Source organism: Carassius gibelio, chromosome B8 (assembly GCF_023724105.1).
Source record: "Carassius gibelio isolate Cgi1373 ecotype wild population from Czech Republic chromosome B8, carGib1.2-hapl.c, whole genome shotgun sequence".
Taxonomy (NCBI): domain Eukaryota; kingdom Metazoa; phylum Chordata; class Actinopteri; order Cypriniformes; family Cyprinidae; genus Carassius; species Carassius gibelio.
In genome coordinates, this window is record NC_068403.1 from 10,723,310 (window position 1) to 10,749,977 (window position 26,668).

General features: G+C 36.4%; 3 protein-coding genes across 6 annotated transcripts; 2 read left to right on the forward strand and 1 right to left on the reverse strand.

The window, feature by feature from the left end:
- Positions 1–1,323: 1,323 nt before the first annotated feature.
- LOC127963887 (ER degradation-enhancing alpha-mannosidase-like protein 3) lies at positions 1,324–12,948 on the reverse strand. Of its 3 annotated transcripts, none has more exons than XM_052563977.1 (21): positions 11,754–12,948; positions 11,614–11,659; positions 10,395–10,495; positions 10,247–10,286; positions 10,033–10,145; positions 9,785–9,935; positions 8,503–8,637; positions 7,967–8,072; positions 7,748–7,845; positions 7,074–7,199; positions 6,907–6,990; positions 6,720–6,803; positions 6,405–6,529; positions 6,089–6,251; positions 5,840–5,985; positions 5,502–5,646; positions 5,134–5,325; positions 4,830–4,995; positions 3,968–4,153; positions 3,733–3,780; positions 1,324–2,504 (listed from the first exon to the last, which is right to left on the reverse strand). In XM_052563977.1, the coding sequence occupies exons 1-21, from the start codon at positions 11,864–11,866 to the stop codon at positions 2,206–2,208; spliced, it is 2,667 nt and encodes an 888-aa protein (XP_052419937.1). In that variant the 5' UTR covers positions 11,867–12,948; the 3' UTR covers positions 1,324–2,205. The 3 variants fall into 3 exon arrangements, with proteins under 3 accessions (XP_052419937.1, XP_052419936.1, XP_052419938.1); XM_052563976.1 differs by having other exon boundaries at positions 6,077–6,251; XM_052563978.1 differs by lacking the exon at positions 3,733–3,780 and having other exon boundaries at positions 6,077–6,251; positions 11,754–12,946.
- Positions 12,949–15,123: 2,175 nt separating this feature from the next.
- LOC127963889 (N-acetylneuraminate lyase) lies at positions 15,124–19,137 on the forward strand. Its single transcript, XM_052563979.1, has 12 exons — positions 15,124–15,264; positions 15,448–15,517; positions 15,619–15,692; positions 15,794–15,881; positions 16,179–16,236; positions 16,435–16,510; positions 16,606–16,698; positions 16,837–16,985; positions 17,093–17,139; positions 17,503–17,587; positions 17,703–17,742; positions 18,202–19,137. The coding sequence occupies exons 2-12, from the start codon at positions 15,450–15,452 to the stop codon at positions 18,345–18,347; spliced, it is 924 nt and encodes a 307-aa protein (XP_052419939.1). The 5' UTR covers positions 15,124–15,264; positions 15,448–15,449; the 3' UTR covers positions 18,348–19,137.
- A 1,636-nt stretch (positions 19,138–20,773) lies between these two features.
- Positions 20,774–24,656, forward strand: LOC127963890 (vesicle-trafficking protein SEC22b-B). Of its 2 annotated transcripts, XM_052563981.1 has the most exons (6): positions 20,843–20,999; positions 22,383–22,436; positions 22,546–22,655; positions 22,826–22,986; positions 23,071–23,217; positions 24,252–24,656. In XM_052563981.1, the coding sequence occupies exons 2-6, from the start codon at positions 22,419–22,421 to the stop codon at positions 24,404–24,406; spliced, it is 591 nt and encodes a 196-aa protein (XP_052419941.1). In that variant the 5' UTR covers positions 20,843–20,999; positions 22,383–22,418; the 3' UTR covers positions 24,407–24,656. The 2 variants fall into 2 exon arrangements, with proteins under 2 accessions (XP_052419940.1, XP_052419941.1); XM_052563980.1 differs by lacking the exon at positions 22,383–22,436 and having other exon boundaries at positions 20,774–20,999.
- The last annotated feature ends 2,012 nt before the right edge of the window (positions 24,657–26,668 follow it).

The window sequence follows — 26,668 nt, forward strand, 5'->3', positions numbered from 1 at the left end:
ACGTACATTTTGTTATATAACTTTATTTTCAGGAAATTTATAAGAGCTTTGTAACCTTTATGAGAACTGTTTCACACATTCTGTAATGCCATGTGCCAGCAGATCTCTACTTCCTCTTTTAGCTGGACTCTTTCCATTTCATATGCCCTACAGTTAATCAGCACATGCTCTACAGTGTCTGAAAGGCCACACTGAATACAGTGACCGGATTTGTGTTTTCCTATCATCTGGAGTGATTTATTAAGAGTAGAGTGTCCAATCCTCAATTGACATATAACTGTATCATTCTTTCTATTACCATAAGTAGTTCTTACATGACCGATTATACAAACGCAGCCCTTTGTCTCCTTGATCCCATCTCTCTCGCCAAATCTTTCAGACAGTTACTTTACTTTAACCTTTAATTTCTGATTTACTTAAGGGTATGTCAGTATTTGTATTCTTAAGAGCCTGTTTCACTATCTTATCCACCTCCTCATTTCTTTCCAATCCTACATGAGCAGGGACCCATAAAAAAATTCAGCTATAATTCTCAGTTGGCATATTCAGTACAAACTTTACAGTACTTCTATTAATATATCTTATATATATTTTTTAGAATCACCTCTATCTTAGTTAATAATGAGGTTGATGCTGAGCCATATATTATTCTGCAATAATCAATTGATGACCTAATTAAAGTGCAGTATACTCTTTTAAGACGATGTCTTGTACCACCCCAATCCACTCCCGCCAAGCACATCAAACTTCTTTCTTACATTTTTGCTCCTGATTTGCTTGAAGAACTGCAGTCATCTTGCTCAAGCCTGTGTGGCAAAACAACCACATGGCTAGGAGTGGAGGAACTAGTCAAATTAACCGAAACATTTTCCACTTATCACCCCCAGTAGCATGTCTTGAAAAAGAGCTTTCCAATATTGTAAATTGCTTATGCCAAGAAATTATTTTACTTATAAATATTCATGGCTCTATGGTAAACTCTGCAATTAAATGTTTTCAGGGGGAATAAAGGGGTAGCCTAATATATATAGGATGTGTGGTTTTACTGTATCACTTACACAGGGTGTAATGGTGGAACTGAGTAACAGGGGGTTACAATGATGTTGTGTTGTGTTGTGAGGAGCCCATCCCCTTGGTTGTGTGACTGGGGCCCAACATTTGGTGCTACACCCCTGGAGGCAATAGCCTTACTGCTGCTTTAAAAGGAGGAAAACTAATTTATCACATGCACAAGTTCATAATGCTAAAATGTAATCAAGTTCCCCCTTCCCCCCATAAATATTTCACATGATAGACAGCCTATCCAATAAAAAAGAAAGCATAAAGTTTTCCATTAATTTTATTGAGCTCATCACATTTCACGCCCTCTGGCATGGTTTCCCAGTCAATTAATTAGCTACTGGGCGCAATGGAGCAATGGCGCCCCCTGGCGGATCCTTCGAGATGCTTTGCACGTCTCCTTGATCCTTGGAAACTAGTCTGTTTCTCACTGACATGCAAAGTTGCCATCCATGGTCCTTTAATGCTTTTCTTCGAAAACATTGACCTCATTATAAAGTCATATTAGCTGGACTGAATGTGTAAGATCATTAAATACTTAATGCAGAAAACTGGAAGAAGCATTTTTGATCTGCAGATGTTTGTTTGGCTCCCAGGCTGATTCACTTACTAATCAAAACAATAAACATACATACAAACACTCCAACATACACATATATCATTCCATAAAGTTCTTCATATTTTCTTTTTTCAGACCTTGCAAACTGAGACAAGAACCGAGGATGAATCCTATTGCAAAAAGGCAACTCGTCACGGTTAAACCAGCCATTAAAGTAATCAGTCCTTCAGGCGATTAATCAGCACAGATGATTAAAGCCTGCGCTTCAATAATCAGGGAATCCATTAGTTAGAAGGAAGACAAAAACAGGACTGATTGTGCACCCTAGGCATGTAGAGAAAGAGACAAGTGGTAATGTGTGGGTGAGATCTGCAATAACAGTTTTTCAGTGTTCAGTTGAAGAAGAAAACAGGAAAGATGTGAATCGGAAAAGAAAAGCCCCTGAGAACTGGCCATAGAAAATGAGCTATTCGAGTCAGAGTTCTTAATCACGCCTGTCTGATGTACTGACCCTGTTGGACAGAACCGATTTCTCAGTCTGTGCTACGGCTGGGACAACTTAGCGGAGTCTAAGATGGAGGGGATTGTCAAAGTTCATCCTTCTCCATCTGTTTAAACGCTTCCAAGTCCTCCTGCCAATCAGCCATCAGCGAATCCACTGATTGGCTGCTGGAGTCTCCGTCCGCCGCAGGCTCCTCCCCTTCATCCACGGAGGCGTAACTGCCAAGTCCCCCCACTGGCTGAACTGACTCTTGTCCTACAACTGAGTCATCTGTTGTCTGTTCCTGAGTAGTTACTTGTGATTGGTCGACAGGTTCTGAAGAGGCAGGAGAAGTGTTGTCTTTCTCCTCTGTGGAGCAGTCCCCTTCTTCTGCTCCATCTGTACCTTAAAAAAAGAAGTCAGTTGAATGAACTACAAGGAATCTAATTGATATCAATTATACATCACAAACAACACCTGTAGGCCACATGAGGTGTGGAGAATGATGACAAAATTTTGTCATCCAGAAGTTGCACTAAAATGACTCCATAAACTCTCGGTGTGCAAGTGCTACAGCCTTAATGTCAAAACACAGAAAAGTAATTTGCCATGGGTTCCCATTCTTATGTAGTTACTTGATACAAATATATGTTTTTATAAAAACAAGCATAACTGCTTAAAAATGTGCATTTTCAGTTTAGGTGTATGTAATTCACATTAGAGCAATTATATTTGCCAGAAAACTTGTTGCTTTTGTTTTTCTTCATTGAATATATTGTTAAATATTCTGTTATACACGACTATTGGTTTTAAACACCATTTACACCTGGTATTAAGATGAGCTTAAATGTGCTTTCGCGTTACAATAATGCAATTTCGACATTTGTCATTAAAATAACGCCATACACACAAGTGATCTGCCGAGACACATTACCATTTACACCTGGTTGTTATGTGTTTAAATACATCACTTGTGTTTGGATTTTGTCCAGACCCTCCCCTCTCATTTCATCACACGGTTATTTTGTGGAAGTGCAGAGTATGGCGCACAAATACGACTGAATTAAGGAAGTAATACGCTGCTTATAAGTCAGCGGGAAAGGAAGCAAATGGTAATGTCAATTCCAATTGTAATCAAGCTGGAGTGAATTATTTTGGTGCACTTTCTCAAAACCCGTCCCATAGTACTTACGTGTTAGATCATTGGGCAGAAAGTAGATGGTCCCTTGAGGCTGTTCGAACACATTCTACCACATAAGTCTAAGCTATGAAAGAAATCTGGTTGAATGGTTTTTTTTAACTACCACTGGAAAGTGGTCAAAAGTGAACAAGTTCAAAATGTTTTAGACTCCATCTATGCATCTATTTAATGTTTTCCACTTGAGATCTGATTGACAAAAACACATATTGATACCAGGTGTAAACAGATCCTTAACTAGTTTAAAATTTTACCACCGCATCTATTATCTTGCTGACATGCCTCCAACGGAGTGCCTTAAGAATATTCAGAATTTCCTACTAGGTGATGGCATTTATTTTCATTCAACTAGCAAATATAATCTTTGGAACATGACTCATTAAAAACAAGTGGGTTTGATGCATGAAGGGAAACCCATAGAGGAGGGGTACTTACTGCCATCCAACAGGGTGCCCGGGAGGGCTTTCCCTTTAAATATGGATTCTGCTCATCCAAGAAGGTGAGGGGAAAAGAGTAGTTGAAAGAGAAAAGAGATACAAACACAGAGGGAAAGAGTAATAAAGGAAGAATAATTAGAAAGGAAAGAAAGTAGATGACGTGTACCACCTTCCTCACATATTAACATTTTTTTCATATTCATGTCTTCAGTCTGTTTTAGAAAGTGTCTCACCTCTGTCTCTAGCTTTATCACTGAGCAGCACCTCCACCTCCCTGTTCTCCTTTAGAGCCTCCAGCAGGATGTTACCCTCTTTGTGGAACAGGAAAAGAAGTGGTAAAGTGACATCATCAGTGTTCCGCCCATCTCCCGCCATTTGGAACAAAGGAGCCGTGTCACTGCTGCTGCCCTCATTGTCATCTAAACAGAAACGACAAAGAGAATAATATGAAGACTGATTGATTCTGTAGAAAACATTGTTTATATTGTTAACTAAAACCATTTAAAGTAATCATTTTTGCTCATTGAAAATTTGAATAAAAATAAATCTTATACTTAATTAAAAAAAAATAATGAATGTTGTTTTGGCAATTAACTAAAATAAAAAATGTAAGTGCTAAAATAAAAATATATTAAAACTATTCTGAAATAATAAAAAAACTAATAAAAATTACATAAAATTACTAAGACTACGATGAAAACTCAAAATACAAAAAATAAAATAAATATTTTAATGGAAAATAAATAACACTAAAATAGCACTGGTACAAAGGCACTAAAATGGCAATAAAATAAAACAGCCATGATCATATATATTGTAGTCCATCAACTACATCAGGGGTCCAAGAGGCCCCAGGGGCCCACAAAAGGGTTTTACGTGGGTCATTGGAAAATATGAGAAGAGAAAACTAAATATTTTCCAGATAATATTTTAAGAATTTGCTTGGGTTTCAGTAACAATATATAACCCACCTATCTAAGTTTATTTAGGGGGGAGTTCTTTGTGAGGAAATCATTCTATTTAGGGGACACTGGTATCAAAAGAACTGAAAACTCCTGATCTAAGTGACTTGACTCCTCATAAAACATATCTCACCTATGACAATGCCTCCAATGGCCCCAGCTTTCTGAATGTGCCTGGCTTTTTCTGCAAACATGCACTGGCCTCTTTGCAGCAGAGCGATGCGGCCTGCTACAATTTCACCGTTACTCAACTCAGAACAGCCGTTATAGGGCTCCGCTACAGTTACGAACCCACGCACCTAAGGGAGAAGGAAAATACACAGTATAGCATGACAAAAAAAAAAGTATACCCTGTAGCAAGAACAAACCAAGTACAACACATAAATAGCCAAAAGTGTGAAAGCTCATAATAAAAGGTCAGAGCTAATCATACTCACTCCAGAACTGCTTTTGGAAAGATCCATTCCAAACTGCGCAGGGCCTGCGGTCAAAACCACTCTACCAAAAAAGGGGTGCGAAACAATCTGAACAGCTCGTGGAGGAAGCTGCTCTTTCTGCTGTTGGCTGGACAGCTCCATCATTTCCTGCATGAAACGCATGCCGTCCTCTGCAGCGACTGCGCTCACCGCCTACAGTGAGGAAGAAAGGAACATTTTGCTTGAATCTACAGACAACTTAAATAGTATACTTCCTTTCTTATTTGGAATATAATAAAATATAATTTGTGTTTATAACTATTATTGCTTTAATAAGAATAAAATAGTGTTAAAAAGATCAACACAGGTTTGCTGGCTCTGCATGGTACCTGGGTGGCATGTTGAATGAGTTGCACTCTGCCATCCTTCAAATGGATGAGACTGACACCCATTCGCCTCAGCAGCTCCAGATGTTCAGGGTTATTGACCATGAAGTCTTGAGCCCTAAGAGGAGGACGTCCCATACCAGGTTCTCTGCACAAGACAGATGAAAAGAAAACATTAAATAGCTTCTTAAAAATGTCCTTTTATTACCTGAGCACCTGTTTTGCATCTGATATTATAGCTGTAACTATATGTGATGCTAATTATATATCCCATTTCTATAATATAAAATGATGTAAAATGCTATTTAAACATAGACCAGCTGGTAATATCACTTTCTCACCGATGAGTGGTTGGGTGAGGACAACTCTTATCCAGCGCGCTCCTGACTGGATCGCGGAGATTGCGTGGGAAGGCAGGATCAGGAAAGAGTAGGCGGGTGTTAGGGCAAGTCCACTCAAAATTGGAGTCATCAAGCTCTTCTCCAGCCTGGGGTGACAGAGAGATAGTATATCAACATTTGATAAACATAAAGATATACACAAACAGTAAAAACTGATTTGGCGTGTATGTGCAGTACCGTATTGTTTACCAAAGGGGGCGCCTGTGAGTTTGAAGCGGTGGAGAGGGAAAGAGGCAACAGATGAGCTTCTGTGGTAAAGATGTAGTCCTCTACATTGAAAGGCAAATCCTCCTCCTCAGCAAACAACAGGAACAGGTACTTAAACATCTCCGCCAGGAAAAACGAGTCCATGCTGATGAAGAGAAATAAAAATGCCATGAGACAACCTATCGCCCACTCTTTACTCATAAACAAGCCCTTCACAAAATCTTCTCAAACTATTTGTATAAAAATGTTTCATATAAACCAACATCCTCTTTAGCTACCCACAAACTCCTGCTCTTACCGGTCCTCGTGACTCCCTGTCCTCACATCCTTCATAGCAGCGAAGCCACAGGGAACCCGAGCGTACCGGTTCAGGTTCTCCAGTATGGTGCGGCCCACCTCCAGGTAATATGGATCTTTGGTTGCCTTCAGAGGAAATGAATCATTTGTATTGTCTCAGTGGTTAACAACATTAAAGTACATGGTCGAGTGCACTACAGCAGGAGCAGTGCAGCGTGAAGGAGGTCACATTTGCAGGCTGATGTGAAGGAAAATGATGTGAGTGAAGGAGATGTTGCATTGAGATTTAGTTTAGAACTCAGTGACACCTCTGTACCTTGTAGAGGAAGTAGGTGCTTTCTGCAAACTCTGGCCGGAGGGGGTGCTGAGCCCAGTGAACCCTGAAATCAGTGGTGAAGGCCTGGCGAGACAGTACGTGAGGGAGTGGGCCAAAGTCAAGAAGAGTTTGTAAACCACAGATATTGACGAAATCGAAAAGACACACAGCAGAAAAGAGGATCTACCTCAGGGAGGAAGTTGTGTTTCTTGGTAACTTGATAAAGCATTTCATGCGTCTCTATGGCCGGCCGGATATCCCCCTTTAACACCTGCAATGAGCAGAAAGGAGCAGAGCTCCTACGTTTGGATTTTCATGACTGAATGAAAACAAGACTGATGACTGATTACTCACCTGCAATCCAGGGAAAAAAGCAAGCAATGAGTCCATCCAGGTGCGAGCTGGCAGCAGGGGTTTGTGGATGTGGACGTCCAGTAGCAGAGGAGGTTGGCTAATATACTTCATAATGGATGCATAGTGCTGAAATACATGCCAAGCAAACACAATTCATGAATACAGACGAGATAAAGAAACCTGCTATATCATAGCAGAAAAAAATAAAATGAGAGTCACACTAGAAAAAGCAAAAAATGTTTTGGATCCAACAGCTTTGGGCAACAAGATATAACTCCACATTCCAGACCAGGGCTTTTGTTTTGAATAATAATCTATTATAAAATAAATACAATAGTAATAATATTAATATAATGTCTAAAATATATATAAAAATAATAATTAAAAACAGTAAATTATACAAACTACCCCAGCCTACTAAAATAAATAATTCATTATTAAAAATATTAATAATAAACTATTATGAAATGTTATAATTTTTTGTTATAATGTTAAAAGACACAACCTACTGTACTCCAGCCTACTAAAATACAGATAAGTGAATTGTGTGAAAAATACAGTTTTTTTTACACACGATACATGAACACATGTTATATTGCACACTGTAAACACAATCAAAGCTTCAAAAAAACACGAAAAACGTGACCTTTAACAAAAGAATGACTGATACTCACAGTGTTAAAGCGCTGCAGATATTGATCATCCCCAAGTAGTATATAAGCCTTCATTAAGTACTCATAATAGGAATCTATGCCTGCCCCAACTCCGCTGTCTGTTAAGAGAACAATTACAAAAAACACCATGATTCAGACTTGACGTTTCCCTAATTAGTCCGTATATAAGTACATTTGTTTCATGTCTTGGATGGGTTGTAGGGTGTGATTCAGTCTCACCCCTGCGGACCCACTCTCCCGAGTGGATATTGATGGTTGTTCCCACCAGATTACTGTTCCTCTGTCTCTTTTCCCAAAGGAAGTCAAGAGCTCTTCTCGCATGAGCCTGTAAACAGTACAACAACACCCAAAATACTTCAATAGATTTAGTCATTGTAAGTCTCTTTCACAGCATTCCTGACCTCATAATACTTTTCACAGTTCACAAAGAGTCACGCCAATGTTGTCTTTGTCGTACAGACGGTACAGTTATGTCATAAGGGATCTATGCTATAATTTTGTAGACAGAATGTGTACAAACATTCCAAGAATCAATACATCAGGCTGAAATGACGTCAGTGTTTCATTGTTAGTTTGTTACAAAACAATCACACCACAGTATTTCTACTAGCTTGGTGACCTTAAGTTCTCTAGTCAACATGGATTATACAAAACATTTCTTTAAACCCTAAAATAGGACAAATTTCTGAATGTTATTTGAGAAACTCAACAAAACTATGACATTTGTTCACATTTCAAACATTAGGCTATTTTACCTCAAATGTGGGGTCCCCAGTAAAGCGGCTCAAGGCTGCAAATTCTAGAATGATTGTCCCAGCACAGGCAGTGCAGGTGTCCGTTTCAGTGCCTGTACGGGTCTCAGGTCCACGGACTCCATAACGCAGGTTCACCTGTAAATAAAGGATCAAAAATTTTAGGTATCAAAAATACAGGATAAACTAAATACTGTAAAATATTATTATGATTTTTAATTTCTTTTTATAAATGTAATTTATTCCTGTAAAGGTCATTATTTCTATCTTAAATGTCACATTATCATTTTGGTGCTTAAGAAACATTTTTCTTTTTTATGCTGAAAATATTTAGATGCCTGTTTTCATGAAAACTGTCATTTCTACATTTTTCAGGACCTTTTAATAAACAGAAAATTAAAAACAAACAGCTTTTATTTCAAGTAGAAATATATATATTATTATAAACTATAAGCTATTTTTATTTTTTTTTAAAAATCATATTCTATCTATAATAATGGGAAAACATTGTTTTTATGACAATGTTGTTATTATGAGAAAATATGTCGTTTTAATGAGAAAAGATGTCCCTCTACCGAGATAATTCTAAAGTTTTAACGACATAACATCTTGTTTTTATAAGAAAAGATGTGTCCCATATTATCTCATCTTTTAATGAGATAATGATATAGTTTTAACGACATCTCTCGTTTTACGAGAAAAGATGTCGTTCCAAATTATCTCATCTTTTAACAAGATAACTATATGGTTTTAACAACATATCTCGTTTTAACAAGAAAAGATGACGTTTTAACGAGAAATCATTTATTACGAAAAATTATGTTGTTTTAACAAGAAAATATGTTGTTAAAATTACATATCTTGTTTTTACACCATGACTGAGTGAAAAAAAGAATAAATTTGTGGCAGATATGCATCAACGTAGAATCAGGTATTCCAGACATGTCTGCAATAAGTTTCTTTGAGTGTTCTGTGAGTACACAGCAAAACTATATGTCTGTATATTGAACTAACAACAACTGGGAAAGGAGTGGTCATGCTGATGATGAGACTGTGCAGCCATCGCTGGAAGTCACACAGTTCATTTCCCTACGGCAGACTTCAACAAAGCACTGCTGCGATCAGAACAGCAGATTCAAAAGAGATTCAAAACAAGAGAATTAATGCTCTAAAAAAGACCAAAACATGTCTAAAAAGACTTGAAGAGGGGCATATTTCCATTCCAGTGAGGGTTTTTGATCATTCATATTGTATATGCAATGCATGTACATGTGTAATTGCTCACTCTAGGGTAAGGCAAGCCACTGCTGGTGTTAAATGCAGGCAGCAGTCTGAGTCCAAGATCTTTGGCCATGTGCAGCAGCTCGTCCTGATACCAGACCATTTGGCCACTTTCTTTCAACATGACAGCCATGGAATGGCCTCCCAGTAGTCCACTGTGGAGAACAGTAAAGGTTTAAATGACCGCAATTTAAAAATGTAGTCTTTTACTCTGTCAGCCCATTTTGAAACTCTGACAGATGCCTTACTCACCCCAGCACCCGGATGTTGGTCTCAAATACGGACACCACGATGTCATTATCCAACCGTACATCCGCCACCACTCTCCTCACCGCCTCCTCAAACTCCACCGTCTTATTTAACAACTGTGAGATGTCAGAGCACGTCATGAGCAAACAAACATGGGTTTGACTTAACATATGAGTGTTTGTATGCAGTTCCAGATTCTGTTTGAGATGTTACTCACTGCAAGAGTGTCAAGAGTGTCAATGAGAGTGAGGGAGAACCTGAAGGAACAGGAAAACATGTTTTCATCTCTGTCTTTCTTTGAAAAGAACTAAATAAAAATAAATTTCTACTCCTCTCCATCTTTATTTTCTCTCCAACAGACTTACTTCCCCAGGGCATCATCTATATCCCCTCGACTGGGCTCTAGTCCACGTACTCTCCCACGGCAAGTCAAAGGCATCAGCTCATCTGCGGGGTAGGCATGGTCCTGTCAAAACGGAGATGAAATGTGACCAAATCAGGCAGATTTTAATTATTATTTTGCTGTTCTCTCAAACATTAATCTACCTCCCCTATCCTCGCCATCCTTTCCGTGCAGGTTTTTTGTCAAACTGCAGGTTTTTGCATTTTAGTTTCATACATCTTATGTTTCTAATCTGCTTAGACACTTTTCTGGGCATAACAGAGGCTTCTGGGAAGTATTTTTCACTGTTTAAGAACATTTATTTGCAAACCAGTGATATTAATGGGATCTGGCTTCATTTACTCACATTAATGTCCAAATTGATATGACTTCATTTATTCTGTGGAACTTGAAGATATTTAAAAGAACATTTCAACTGTTTTTGTCCGTACAATGAAAGTCAGTAGAGTCCAAAACAACACTTGACTGTCTTTCATTTTATGGAGCAGAATTTTTTTGTGTGTGGCTTTTTTGTGTTTCATTGAAGAAAGAAATGCAGTAAAATCTGGATACAGTGTTACTGTTAATTTACAGTAATTACTAGTTTACTAGTAGCAATAAATCTTGCATAATGCATTATTACATACAACTAGAAATAAACCAATCCCTAAACCTATGGTACATAATTTTTCCTACTCAGAACTTATTTGTGTAAAGATTTTTTTGTTAGTTTAAAATTTGATTGTAAGATTTTTTTAAAAGATATTAATACTTTTATTCATCAAGGATGCATTCAATTTATCAAAAGTGACAGTAAAATATTTATTATGTTAGAAAAGATTTCTTTAGTATCACAGTCCCCCAGAAATATTAGGCAGCATAACTGTTTAACACTGATAACAGAAGAAATGTTTCTAGAAGAGCAAATCAGCATATTAGAATGATTCGTAACGCTGAAGACTGGAGTAATGGTTGCTGAAAATTCTGCTTTTCCACCACAATAATATTAAAAAAATTAAATAAATGTTAAAGTAGAAACCGTTTGTTTTAAGTTTATAATATAAGTTCACATTATTACCTTTTTTAGTGTATTTATGCACAAATTAATGCAGCCTAAGACAATAAGAGACTGGAACATTAGCATTAACATTTCCTTGTACCCAACTGTTAACAAAGAACGTTATCAGTCACTATGTACATACCATGTAGTTTTGATAGGCGTGGTCAAACATTTCCACCACTTGGTTCCTGAGAAGCAAAGGCATTTGTCAGATAAAGGAAAACTTTCTGAATCATACAGTAGGCAAGTCATCATTTTGCATTTCCTCACACAGACCCATACCTCAGTTTATTCTTCTCATCTCTACTCATGGTTTCCGACAAACTGATGGAGGTTCTCATAAGAAACAGCAGCAAAAAAGCAGGCAACATTGTTGCAGAATGAAGCATCCACATGGCTCAAATCCACTGATTTCACAATGAACTTCACGTAGATGAAGACACCTTAGGCAGGTGTCTGAGTCAACTTTTCCTATCTTAGATGTGTGTATTTAGCACCAAGTTAGAGTTGCTCCACCTCCAGTCCATCATTTTCAAATTTAATGTAAAAAAAACTTAATGCAGGGAAGATTTAGTAACACCCACAGCATTTGAATACATTCACTGTTCTAGCTCAATAACTTTACAGTTCCTGTTTATATCTGAACGTCTCACTTGGATAAATGCAGCTCTTGCATTTCTGAGATGCTTCGAGTTTTAGTGTCTATTACAAATGACTAATGAAGAAAGAACTATCAAGAAAGTCCTGTAGTTAGTATTACACAGCCAACTGCTGTTGTCTCACCTGCCTGTCACCTTTATAACACGCAGGCACCCATGTGACACGTCTGCATGCTACTCTCATCACCTACAAAACAACAACACAACTACATCACTGTAGATCCCCAGCAGAGACAGGCTCAAGAGGAGCTCCAGATGGGGCCATGAGGAAAGATGCTTCGCCTCTAATAGCAACCATCACCATGGGTGACACGATCAGCAGTTTACATCCCGAGAAAGAAGGAGACCCGATTAAAACTGATAGCAATCAGATAAATAGTATGCGTGTTCCAGTGCCATCTTCGTGATACTAAAAACAAGTTTAAATCATGTAGAAAATGCTGCGGCGTTATTCAAGAATAAAATATCCAGCGAAATGTTGTTGTCAAGACGATATGATGAAGAAACAACACGATTTATTAACCCGTCATGCTTTGTTGTTTAGCTCACCGGCTAACATTAACCCGTCGATGACAGTTTGACACTAACGTTACTGAACATATGTTACTGAGGCAGAAACGCTGCTGAAACCAGCGGAAAGACCATCTTAAATCTGTTCTTCGATCATCCATGAGTGACTAAAAGGTCCATTCAGCTGTCCGATTCCGACAAATAAAAAATATTCCGTTTAATAGTGATTTTACGGCAGGTGTGATACAAAGAGCTAGACGTCTGTCTCTCACGATCGCCGAGTGAATGATGACGATCACCCGTCTTAGGACAGATCATAGAAGGACGTCAACATTCGCATCCGGGGTATACGCCCCGTAAACTGTGTTGTGCAAAACTACAGTTCCCAGCCTGCCTTTCGAGTGTTTTACTTTTACAACAACAAAAAATAAAAATAAAAATTAAATATAAAACAAAAATGTATAGAAATAACAGAGAAAAAAGTAATAAAACAATAAATTATTATTATTATTATTATTACTATGTAATGCATCTTACTAAAAATACACTTTTTATGACTGCTTGAAATTCCTTTTGGTATAGTTTGAGTACACGTGTAAAAATATTAATAAATAAATAAAATGAAAAATACAGTATTTGTGTTATTTTTGTTTTATTTGTGTTATATTGCTTTTTTAGTGTGATTAATTTAATGTCAAATTATATTAAAAATGTGAAAAATTATTTAGTTGTGTGTTTATACGTAAACTTCTATCTATGAAATTCGCCTCGTCGAGACTAAGGAAAGTAGTGATATTGTTCCAAAAATTATCAAAATTTATTACAATTATTTATTTCAGAAGAAGAAGAAGAATAACTATATTAAAAAATATAAAATATAAAACTAACATAGAACTATGATATAATTAAGAACATGAACAATAAAGAATCTTAAATATAAGAATATGTTAATTAAAATATTAATAAGTTACGGTAACACTTTAGAATAATGGTCCATTAGTTAATGTTAGTTAACTACTTTAGTTAACATGATCTAAGCAAGAACAATCCTTCCACAGCATTTATTAATCTTAGTTGATGTTAATTTCAACATTTACTAATGCATTATTCAAATCAAAAGTTGTGCTTGTTAACATTAGTTAATGCACTGTGAATTAGCATGAACTAACAATGAATAACTGTATTTTCATTAACTAACGTTAACAAATATTAATAAATACAGTTAAAAAAGTATTGTTAATTTTTTGGTCATGTTAATGAATAAATTAACTAACATCAACTAATGGACCATTATTCTAAAGTGTTACCAAATTTACTAATATTCTTTTTCATGCACCTTACAAAGATTTCACTTTGTATATGTGTTTGCTTTTTTTTCATTGGGTAATTACTATGTAATACAATTGTGAATTAATTGTATTTACTAGATAGCCTATTTATGCTGTTGTAGACGATTTTTTTTTTACATAATTTATTGCTCCAGTAAGCAATATGCTCCAGCCGCAATGTCTATCTCACATGACAAGAATGATTTTATAACTAGAATGCAGATTTTGTTTTATAACTAGGTGACGGTAAAGATTATATATATATATATATATATATATATATATATATATATATATATATATATATATATATATATATATATATATATATATATATATATATATATATATATAATAATAATACAATCCCATGACATTGTATGTATTCATTACAACATATTTCTTAACGTAATGCATTAAAAGTCCTCTAAATAAAGTAACTTTCTGATTTACCCATAGACAGTAAAAGAAATGGACACAGCGACCCCATTGGAACTCAATTGAGACAAATGAAGCCCAGTTTTAGCGTTTTTTAGCACTTCCGTTTCTGACGCGCAGACTCAAACGAAGCTTGACGACGTCAGCAACCTGTCTGGCAGATGTAAATCTTCTAGTAGCTGTGCGTGAAAACTGCCATCGTTAATCTTGCAGAGTAGGCGAGCTTGAGCGGGGAGTTCTTTGTCGTGAGTGAGCAGGAGTAAGTTTTCTGATTAATTATTTTGTATAGTATTTTAAAATGTACCGACAGTACGCCATATTAAGTTAATTGCCTGCGAGCTTCTCCTCCTGTCTGTACGGTAATGCGACAGAGAGCCGAGCGGTTATGACGCAATCGTTAGCCTATTTTTTACAAAAACTGTTCATACGGGGCCATAATGTAACATAGAAGGTAATGGAGACCTTTATACATTGTCGTGTATCTTTAGAAATAAATAATGGACAAACAGAGTCTTCAAACGCCTCAGATGTAAAGTTATTCGCTGTCAAAGTGACGCCAAAATGAATGGGAGTCAATGGGAATGCTAACGCAAGTGAAGTTCTGCTAAAAGATGGCAGCCCCCACCCGACTTCAACTTCCGGTCGAGTTCCTTGCCCCTTGGATTTACCACATATTTTACTTTTCAAGATGTGGCAACGCAACAAGTCAGTACATTTCCTGTTAAGCACGCATCACATGATTGTCACGTGCTGTGACGTCATTTACAAACACTCACGGACCAGCGGGCAGATAGTTCAGTGACTGTCGAATGAACACTGCCCGAGCTCTTTAAACGCTTTTATCGACTGAGAGAGAAGGTAAGACACCGTCTTTTATATCTGGAATGAATTCAAATGTAGTTGGTCGGTCAAGTTTAATAATTATGTTGTGAACATACCTTGAGACTTTTCTGGGCCATTTATAACCTGATTCTTGAACAAGGAATTGCTTACGTGGAAAGGCTTACGTGATTGACATTTTGTTGTTGTGTATCTATGCAGAGATGTCTAAAAGCGTAAAAAAGCTCACAGGGCTCGTGGCAGCTACATTCACACCACTCACTGCAGAAGGGTGAAATATTATATTTCTCAATAAAAGTATTACAGAATAATTTACATGAGGTGTAGTGCTCTGTTCATTGATCTGTTCTTCTTTGCTGTTCTTTTTCTCAGGGAGATCAATCTCTCTGTAATTGGACCATACATTGATTACTTAATAGAGAAGCAGAATGTCAAGAGTGTGTTTAGTAAGTCTATGTATTTAATAAAAATGACAAAAATGGGGAATAAGGCAGCCTGTTTTACTCATTTCTATTATTTGTAACCTAAACCACCTTGTTTTTGGTAGTAAACGGCACAACAGGTGAGGGCTTTTCTCTAACTGTGGACGAAAGGAAGCAGCTTGCTGCAGCTTGGTGCCAACATGGAAAGGGCAAGTGAGTTATTGCATATTTATAGTGTTTGTTCAGCTGTGGACAGCAAAAATGTCTAAGGGGACAAGGGTTGTTCGACAATACAATACAATACAATGACATATTAACGAAAAATATATTTAATGATAATAAAGAAAAATTTAAATGATGAAAGATATGTTCTAAAAGTTCATGAGGCCCAAAGTGTGCAAAGCTGAAGAAACACCGTTATTCATAATAATAGTAATAATACTTTATTACTTTTTTCCTTATAAAAGTTTCCATTGCCAGAGGTTTAGTTTATTTTATGTGTTTGTCAAGGCTTGAGCAAGTGATTGTTCATGTTGGCTGCATGAGTATAAAAGACTCTCAAGAACTGGTGAGCACACATCTTCACAATCTCTTTTCTTAACACGCATTAACTGCATTTTTCATGCATATCACATCTCCGTTTTCATAACAGAAGACCCACATTCTCCTTTTGTCTCACTTGTTGCTTATCCATTCGTGTTTCAGCATGTTCCCTCTTCGTGACTGTGTGAAAATGCTGAGTGGATGTTTTTTTACTTTTTCTCAGACTCGGCATGCCGCCAGTATAGGGGCTGATGGCATAGCAGTAATCTCTCCTTCCTATTTCAAACCCATTAATGCAGGTTTAAACATTATTTTCCTAAACACTACATTATAAATTAGTTTACATTTTTTATATTTCAAACCATGCTTATGATTTCTCTTCCTCTTTTCACAGATGCATTGAGGTTGTTCCTAAAAGAAGTGAGCGCCTTTGCTCCAGATCTTCCGATGTATTATTATCATATTCCAAGCATGACTGGTGTTGCGTGTAAGTGCAGCTCCCACACGTCATCATTTCTGGCAGTCAAAACACTGATTGTAAATTCTTTTGAACTGCATAGTACAGAATGAGACAGGTTCTCACTGATTCATGAAGTCCAGTATCTATTTTGTCTTAATTTTTCAGTGGATGCAGCTGATGTGCTAAATGGGATAGAGCAGATGATCCCCTCATTTCAGGGAGTGAAATTCACTGGGACTGACTTGAGGGATCTCGGGCAGTGTGTCTGTTACAGTCAGTCCCATAACTGGTCTGTAATGTTCGGAATAGATGAGGTATACAGTCCCCGCACTCGTTCATCTACTGCATTTTTCCTGCTAGTCTAACATTTAAATAATGTGGTTTTAATTTTACTTATTTTGCTTTACAATTTGTTTTGCAGCAACTCTTGGGAGCTTTGGTACTCGGTGTTCATGGAGCAGTAGGGAGGTAAGTGTCAACATCATGGCATCCTGGAACTCTTTATCTGGCCTCAGTTGTTATGAATTCATGACCTTTCACTGTTTTTCTTGCTGTGGTGTGGATTTGCTTCTTGTATTTTGTTATTTAGTGACCGATTTGGTTGTTGGGATTAGTGTAACCTCAGTTTTGGATTACATTATTATTTTAAAGGAATATTTCATGCAAAAATGCTTTCGCCATCTACATCCTGGATGGCAATTTCAGGAAATTTTCATTTTGAAATGCATCGCACAAATTTCGAGTAATGGACACACTCTTGGCCACATGTCATGTCCTTTCCTTTCCTTAATATTTTACTGAAGATAATGTAACACTCTTTGTCCTCTGCAGCACATATAACTACCTCGGACGCATAGTGAACCAGATGCTTGCTGCTTTTGATAATGGCAACCACATGCAGACCAGAGCCCTGCAGGTACAACCTTCATCCCATTTTGCATGTGCAATTCTCATTTAGTGATGCTTTTTGACTTTATTTTATCAGTATGTTTTTAACTACAGAAATTAATGATTTGATTTTCTGTTTACAGTTTGAATTTATGGAGGTTATCACATTTGCTAAGAACCTTGGTGAGTTGATTGTTTTCTACATGCATTACCTTTCAAATGTTTGGATCTCTTTTTGAATTGTCTTTTATGCTTACAAGTATTTGATAAAAATTTACATGTAAAAATATTAGTTTTTTTTATATTTTAATATATTTCTTAAAGTATTTAATTCCTGTGATGATGAAGCTGAATTTCCAGCAGCCATTACTCCAGTTTTCTTTGTCACATGATCCTTCAGAAATCATTGTAATATGCTGAATTGCTGAAAATTTTATTTTAATTATCAGTGTTTAATTTTTTTGAAATGTTGCCACTTAATGTCTATTTGGAAACAGGACCTATTCAATACATCCTTGCTAAATAAAATAAAAAAAACTTACTGATCTCAAACATTTGAAAAGTGTCCGTAAGACTTGACTTTGTTGTGTATATTATTGAAAGGAAGTTTTCATTAGAATTATTATTATTTATGCTCTGCAGGTTTTGATGTGTCTGTGAATAAGCAGGTGATGAGTGAAGTGTCAGGGTTAGCAATGGGTCCCCCTCGACTCCCGATGCTGCCATGTCCGGTCTCAAAGGCCCAGGCTATTGCACAGAAAATCAAAGACTTCTCTCAGGGACATTAAAATGAAACACATTTCATTGAACCTAACTGAAAACTCCAAATAAATCATTTGTATTGTTAGTGAACTGTAAACGGTGCCACATTTATTACACTACAGTATATTAATGTACTGTACCTTTTTTCATACTTTATACTTGCTTTGCCTGATTAATTTTTTTTTATTGTCAACACATTTAGCATTTTGTTTTCTCTAATTAATAACATTAAAATGAAACAAGAAATTTTGGTAAACCTACTTGAATTACCCAACAGAGTTACAAATAATCCTCAGTGTTACTGATTTATTCTCAACATGATATACTGGTTCTTGTATACCTGAATGTTTTATGAGTTTTGCATGTTTTGTTTGTTCTTGTCTTGGGTTAAAAAACATATGCATATAAAGTAATTTTTATTCTTTAGTACTGTATTAATGACCTTCTTTTAACTGATGTTGATGTAATTGTTAACTAATCCAAGCTGCTGAGGCAGTGGTTACTGGACCAACTATATCACCACTGTGCCCTTGAGCAAGACACTTACAAAAGTATTTCTATGTAACGTTACTCAATCGTATACTCTTATCTCTTTTAGATATTCTTTTAATGATATTTAGATAACAGAATGAGTCCTTTCCAGAATCTATTCAAATGTGAGTGCTGTTGTCCATGGACACTAAATGTTTTGTGGAAAATCACATGCACCACACTGTTTTAATCTCTTGAGTTTTGCATGTTTGCAGAATACTGCTCAAAAAGGGACATTTTTGTATGTTCAGATGGAATTAATAAAAATTATTATTCATTATTAAATGGAAGATACTGCTTTGAAGTTTGTATTCGGCCTCATAGTAGCCTGGAATCTAACCACTTTAATTGGTCTGTCTAGTCAGTGATTATTAATTAATTTTTATTATTTCTATTGTTTGGCATTACCTTATTTTCTTCCCACTTAACAATTTTTTTATCTGGGTTGTTAGAGAGCCCTAGAACAGAGGTATCCAGTCCTGCTCCTGGAGGGCCATGGTCTAGCAGAGAACTTCAGCTGCAATTAAACACACTTAAACCAGTTAATCAAGATCTCACTAAACATACTAGAAACTTTCAGGCAGGTGTGCTGAGGCAAGTTGGAGGTAAACTCCGTAGGACAGTGGCCCTTCAGGAAATTTAGAAGACAAAGAATGTATCTCTTTTGTCTGATTAATCCAGCTGTCATAATGCTGTTATGTCATTGCCCTCTATTATCTGTGTTCATCCCTGTTCAAGCCTGTGGTGGGAATCTGGCAGAATGACACAGAACAAATCAAACCTTTTAAGTGGATGAAGTGTTCCTGGCTCCTTTGTCTTTTAGTTTAATTTCATAATCTCCCATTAACAGCAACTCATATATATAATTCCATTTTTTTTTAAACAACTGAATAAAATTAAGTCTGATTTCTTATGTATTGATTTTTTGTCTTAAAAACCTTTTTGTGTGACAAACAATGTATGGTTAATGTTTCACTACTGTTTCAGCAGGACACATCCCAGACTGCACTATCATCACCTAATCAGTTGTTTTACTGCTGACTCCACAGTTTGACTGAAACAAGCACAGTATTTCACAGTACATGACCATTTGTCAGCAGCAGCAGCAGGAACAACATTAGCAATTTCCTTCCAGTGAGGATACAAGTAAAGAGAACTAAACTGTGTCTAAAACAGACACCTCAGCTCTTTGAAATTCAGGTCATGACCACGTTTCCTGTAGAAAAAGCTGCCTGACTACAAATCAGAGACTGGACACATAGTGTGGATATCCTTTAAATTACTTTTGTAACATCTCATGTTGTTATCAATAAAGGTTTTTATTATTATTATTATTATTATTATTATTATTGGAGAGTGTCTGCCACTAGTTCTTTATTCCTGGGTCAATGTGTAAAAGACATTTAATTTCATATGAGAAATGCTGCCATCTAGTGTCTGCTGAGTGCACCAGCAGTATCTGTCTGCAGCAGCAACTGATTTGATCTTCGAGAGGGGTCAGAAATCATAAGGACCACAGTGTTTAAACAGTGTAAAAAATGTAAGCTTAGGCCCTCTGTCATTTTGTGGGGCTGACACAAAATAGGCACACAGAAATAAATTTTTCGTTACTTTTATTTGAGCTATTTTATGTCCAGAAACATATATGTAAATATATTTATGTAACTTGTATAGATAAATATTCCACTGTGGAGAGATGGGTTAACTGACAACAAGATATGTGTCTACTCTGATTAAAATAGGTCATTACCTTTTTTTAAACTAAAAAAAAAACTGTCCCTGGTAAAATATCAAATAAATGACTCAAAACTAAATGATTAACACTAATTTATTTACTTCAACGTCAGTATATAAAAATATCTAATCCCCATTCACACGCGGAACCAATGATAGTGGTTTAAAAAAAGTAAAGCCCTACGGGACAATAATACAGCGACGCCAAATATGCACGTATTTCCGGCCAGCTCAGCGTACGGAGGAGTGTTGTGGAGCTGTAATCCAGACACAGAGATTTAACAGCTGTTAACCGCTTCATATACATCTGCTGTGGGTAAATTTTACATTTTAGCGAAATGGTGCTGCTGACAATGATCGCGCGTCTGGCGGACGGACTGCCGCTGGCCGCTTCAATGCAGGAGGACGAGCAGGTAAGAGCTCAGTGATATCGGTGTGTTTTATCATTTACTTTAGGCCTATGCGTACTGTAAGCGTAAGAAATCAAAGAACAGTATCTTGAAAACATTACGTTTACATCTAAAAGTGTCTAGTTATCTGGAATTGTAATCCACAACAGCAAAGACTGCTTTAATCTGGCCTTTATTAGCTCAAATTGCTGTAATTAGACGTCTGTCGGAGTATTTACATTAATTTGAAATGCTTTATTTGGAATCTAACAGCGTAGTAAATCTTGAGCTATTATATTTTTCTCCATATCGTTTATTCTCGGTGTGAAAGATGTAATTGGCCATACACAGAGGGGCTTCATTAGATGGATTCGCATCATTTTGATCAGATACAGCGCCCTCTTCTGTCATGATTTGAACTCACACCATATTCTTCCCACCATACTATATTTAATCCAATCGTTTTTTAATAAACAGATTAAAAACGCAAACAAATCAGTAACATCATTTAAAAAATATTAGAATAAAAAATATATATTTTTAATATCACGTCAAATTATTTGTACAAATGTCTGAATTTTAATGCCATGCAACTTGAATTATTCACAAATTCTTTCCACACTGTGAACTCTAGAGAAAAATCATCATTGATAAAAGCTTCTGCTAAATGAATAAATGTAATGTAAATTTGTTTGCAACATTACCCCAAAAACTATCCATGTTTTATCTGAGTATATTCAATAACCTGATGCAAGCAATATAGAGGAATAAATATACAATTAAAAATAAATGTATAACATTTAAAAAAAATGGCTGTATTCAAAGGAAGAGTTCACTGAAAAAGGTTGTCATAAACTCACCTTTGTGTTGTATGATGACTCTCCTGTGTAACACAAAATGAGGGTTGTAAATATTTTTGTAAATAACATGCTAAATTTTTCTCTGTACATTGAAAGCATACAGTGATCTGTCAAGGTCCACAAAGGCCCCAAATGATTCTAATGGTATATTCCATAATGGCTATACTCCTAAGATAACTCTGTGTGAGGAAGAGAGCAACATTAACATGTTAAGTGTGCTTTGTTGAAATATTGTACAAATATTGCACAGTCAAGACAATATATTTCTTCCATATTTACCATAAAGAATTAATATGTGATTATGACTCTGTAACTTCTCTTTCAGCTGAACTGATGCAAAACATCTTGATAACTATCTCCTATGTTTAATTGTTTTGATGCTAAAACATTGTTGTTGATGTTTAGAGGATCAAGACAAAGTTTGGGGCTTTGGTAGATTTGAAAGATGTAAAGCAAAAAGCTTCCATAGAGTTACTCCGAAAAGTGTTAATGTGACTAATAGGTTTCCCAGCCGTTTTATTACCTTTACAACAGTCTCTTGATTTAGGTCTAACATCTCTACGTTTCCTCCTTTCATGCTGCCATGAAGGGAAGTGAAAAGGTTTGTTCACCTTTAGCTTTGTAAAATCCCTCTGAATAGGACGGAGTCAAATGTAGCCGAGTAAGAGTGACTGTGTTTTTATCTAATAAATTTGCACTTCTGTTCTCAGATGGGTCGAGATCTCCAGCATTATCAGAGCCAAGCCAAGCAGCTCTTCCGCAAATTAAATGAACAGAGTCCAAACCGATGCACTTTAGAGGCTGGATCAATGGCCTTTCAGTAAGTTTACTGTACACTACAGCTAAAATCATAAAATAATTGATCATAAGAAGCTGAGTTTTTTCATTTCGAGATCACATTAAATTTTTAGTTCTAGTTTAACACACAAACCTATGTGATTGATTGAAACGCGTGGCTAATAAAAGATTTCTTCTCACCTTTTTTCAAAGCTACGTCATAGAGAAAGGCGTTTGCTATTTGGTGCTCTGTGAGGCCGGGTTTCCTAAAAAGCTAGCCTTTGCTTATCTCGAAGATCTGCAAGCAGAGTTTCATGAACAGCATGGCAAGAAGGTGCCCACGGTCTCCAGGCCCTACTCCTTCATCGAGTTTGGTAAGAGCCCTCACTATAACCAGAGTTTCATTTACTCCCCATCAAATGTCAAGCTTGTAATTCTGTTTTATTACCTGTCCAAAGATACATATATTCAGAAGACCAAAAAGTCATACATCGACAGCAGAGCACGCAGGAACCTGAGCAACATCAACACAGAGCTACAGGATGTACAGAGGATCATGGTGGCCAACATTGAAGAAGTCCTGCAAAGAGGGGAGGCCTTGTCTGGTAAATACATCTTGTGAACCTTTTTTCTCTCTCTTTTTTTTTTTTTAACAAATGTGTAAACTCTATTTTGGAGGCATTTAAAATGCAATATTTAATCAAAGCTCCATGTTTTTAATTTATTTTAAAAGTGAAAATTAAAATTCTCTGTAAAACAATAATATGCTTTTAATAGCTTTAATGACAACATCAACAAAAGTTTAGATTAATAAAAATGCAAATGTATAAATGGGGCTATAAAATCAAGTGAAAGTCCAATTTTTTTTGTGCATTACCGTTCTGTTTTTTTTTTTTCAGCAAGGGCTCATTAAATAAACAAAACAACTGTTTTCAGAATTGATTATAATAAAAAAAAAATTACCGGGTATTTAACACCAAATCATCATAATCAATCACATTTCTAAAGGCATGGTTTCTGAAGGATCATGAGACATTAAAGACTAGTAGTGACTGCTAAAAAAAAATCATCTTTTCCATTACAGAAATGGAATACATAAAAAAAAATTATAGAAATAGAAAACTGTTATTTTAAGTTGTGATAACATTTCACTGTTTTACCTACCGTATTTTCCGGACTATAAGTCGCACCTTTTTTCATGGTTTGGCTGATCCTGCGACTTATAGTCAGGTGCGACTTATCAAAATTAATTTAGAACCATTAACCAAGAGAAAACATTACCGTCTCCAGCCGCCAGAGGGCGCTCTATGCTGCCCAGTGCTCCTAGGGTCTACACTGAAGACATAGAGCGCCCTCTCGCGGCTCTAGACGGTAATGTTTTCTCTTAGTTCTTGGTTCTAAATAAATGTGACTTATAGTCCAGTGCGACTTATAAAAGGTTTTTTTTTTTCTCGTCATGACGTATTTTTGGACTGATGCGACTTATACTCAGTTGTGACTTATAGTCCGAATAATATGCTATATTTCTAATCCAATAAATGCAGCCTTGGTGTGTGAAAGAGACTTCTTTCAAAAGCACTGAAAACAACTTGCAAAAATTCAGCTTTCTTCTCTTCATTTCTTCATGTTTTTTCCTCAGCATTGGACTCGAAGGCCAGCAACTTGTCCAGCCTGTCCAAGAAATACAGAAGTGACGCTAAGTACCTGAACACTCGCTCCACGTACGCTAAGCTAGCTGCGGGTGGCGTCTTCTTCATCATGTTGATCGTATACATACGCTTCTGGTGGCTGTGAAGTATGGGATGTGCGGAGGGAAGAAAAGCTACAGGTGAAAAGCAGACGGACTCTCACAAAACGACAAGTTCCCGTTGTGTTTTAAAGTTACAGCTTGTTCTGAAAGACTGTTGGATCTGGCAGTTTCCCTCCTAACAGGCTGTCGAGTCCCTAGCATGATCCTCACTGGAATCTGTTTTATGAACTACACGGAAGTTTGTCTGCACTTGTTTGGAATGTGAATGAAAGAGATAAAGTGTGTTTTCCTGTATACTGTATGTCTTTGTAAAATCCCTCCATTCATGGAAATGAATCTTATATACTGTATAACAGTATACCATAAAGCAGCAGTGCATCCCAAAAAAGGTGAACTGATAATTCATTAACAGAAGTATGTTAATTCAGATTTGTAGTTTTAGCACATTGTGGGTTGGATTGCTTCCACTGAACACTTAATGCTCCTCATGCTATATGGCTGTTAGGTAAGGTTACCTTCCATCCAGGAGAGTAAATGTAAAATGAGCTTGTGGGTCAGCTGTATTAGTAAAGCTGTGGTCCCCACAATGATATGCACAAAATTAGTAATTGTACTGACTGCCCATTTAGGCTTTTATATATAAACCAGATATTCAAGAATTCAACTTGTAGCTCTTAAAGCCTTATAAAAGGGAGTGGTTTATTAAGTCTTAGTTTGAATTAGTTTCAAATGTACATTTGTGTCGCATTTAGACCAAACAGATATTTTGGCATTTTGGATTGTTTTCTTCATGCAGAAGTTGCCCAGCAAACAGCACTCGCACTGCAGCGAGGAGACTCGCCGTCGTGACCGGCTGTTACTCAGTCCAGACCCGATCATTGAATCTAGTGTTGTGGGAGAGTGGTGGCCTGCCACTTTTTCAAGAAGCAGAGATTTAGGTCAAATGCAGGCCAGTGCAGTATAGAAATACATACATCTGTATCTGTGGTCCTGCTTCTTGCATGGTTGCAGATATGATATATGACCTGGGTTCCAACGGCTTTCTCTTTCAGTGTTTACATTAATCTGTATTTTACATGCATTGAAGAATTTAACCCACAGTAACCAACCAGACATCCACGTACCAACTGGATAAAGCTAAAATGCTCCTCAGGATAGAGTTTGTTGGTCTCACCTAACCTACAATATAAATAAAATGATTCAAACTCAGTTTTTATTTGCTTTTACCTGTTTTTACAGTTCACACTGACATGTTTTTATGATATAGATATAGATATAGATATATAGAGCGAGAGAGAGACTAGTCTTACTACAAGGTCACTGTCAATCTTACCTACAGAAATGGTATCTCTGGCTTGTGGCTTTTGGGGTTTTTCATTTCCAAAGCAGTCCTTTTTTTTGTTTGTTTTATGTCATTTAACATGCATGTTAATTAGAATTATGGTTGAAGAGCATGAACTGATAAAATAGATGGGAATGTCTAACGTTAAAGGTATAGTTCACCCCAAAATTAAAATTCTGTTATTAATTGCTCAACCTCTAGTCATTATAAACCCATTAGACCTTAGTTCATCTTTGGAACACAAATTAAGACAAAATATTTGATTCATTCCGACATCTTTTTGACACTCCCATAGACAGCAAGGGTACTGCCACGATCAAGGTCCTGAAACGTAGTAAGGGCATCATTAAAATAGTGTGACATCAGTAGTTCAACTGTAATTTTACAAAGCTACAAGAATAATTTTTGTGCACAAGTAGTACCCTTGCTGTCTATGGGAGGGTCAAAGAGCTGTCAGAATGCATCATATCTTAAACATTTCTTAATTGTTGTTCTGAAGATAAATTAAGGTCTTACGGGTTTGGAACAACATGAGGGCGAGTAATTAATGACATAATTTTCATTTTTGGGTGAACTATCCCTTTAAGTTACACTGAAAGTCCCTGCTGATTAAAAGGGGGAAAAATGGCCACAAATTAAAGGTACACTCAGAATTTTTGTGTTATGTTTACCGCCTTGACAGTAGACTTTCTCCTCGATCATCTACCAGACAAATTTTGTTACCATTAGTGGTGTAAATTAAGGGGACATTAACTGAGGCATTATCAAATTTTCTTGAGCTTTCCAGATATACTGGAGTAAAATAATCGGAACTGTGATATACATTGTGGATATGTCTGATGTACGTGGTTTCATCTGAAAGATATTTTTAGACTTTGCTCATCTGCAATACATTTTCTTATATTTAATAAATTTTTAGAAAATGTTTTAATATAAATTAACATAAAAATATGTCAAGAGATGG

Coding starts and splice junctions, on each gene's coding strand:
- LOC127963887 (XM_052563976.1), bottom strand. CDS start 11,866: ATGTGGATGCTTCATTCTGCAACAATGTTGCCTGCTTTTTTGCTGCTG. Junction 10,496..11,613: donor ACGCCTATCAAAACTACATG/GTATGTACATAG, acceptor CCGTTTTGACAG/GACCATGCCTACCCCGCAGA. Junction 3,781..3,967: donor TGATAAAGCTAGAGACAGAG/GTGAGACACTTT, acceptor TTGGATGAGCAG/AATCCATATTTAAAGGGAAA.
- LOC127963889 (XM_052563979.1), top strand. CDS start 15,450: ATGTCTAAAAGCGTAAAAAAGCTCACAGGGCTCGTGGCAGCTACATTC. Junction 15,693..15,793: donor GAATGTCAAGAGTGTGTTTA/GTAAGTCTATGT, acceptor TGTTTTTGGTAG/TAAACGGCACAACAGGTGAG. Junction 17,743..18,201: donor CACATTTGCTAAGAACCTTG/GTGAGTTGATTG, acceptor TATGCTCTGCAG/GTTTTGATGTGTCTGTGAAT.
- LOC127963890 (XM_052563980.1), top strand. CDS start 20,925: ATGGTGCTGCTGACAATGATCGCGCGTCTGGCGGACGGACTGCCGCTG. Junction 21,000..22,545: donor CAATGCAGGAGGACGAGCAG/GTAAGAGCTCAG, acceptor TTCTGTTCTCAG/ATGGGTCGAGATCTCCAGCA. Junction 22,656..22,825: donor GCTGGATCAATGGCCTTTCA/GTAAGTTTACTG, acceptor CTTTTTTCAAAG/CTACGTCATAGAGAAAGGCG.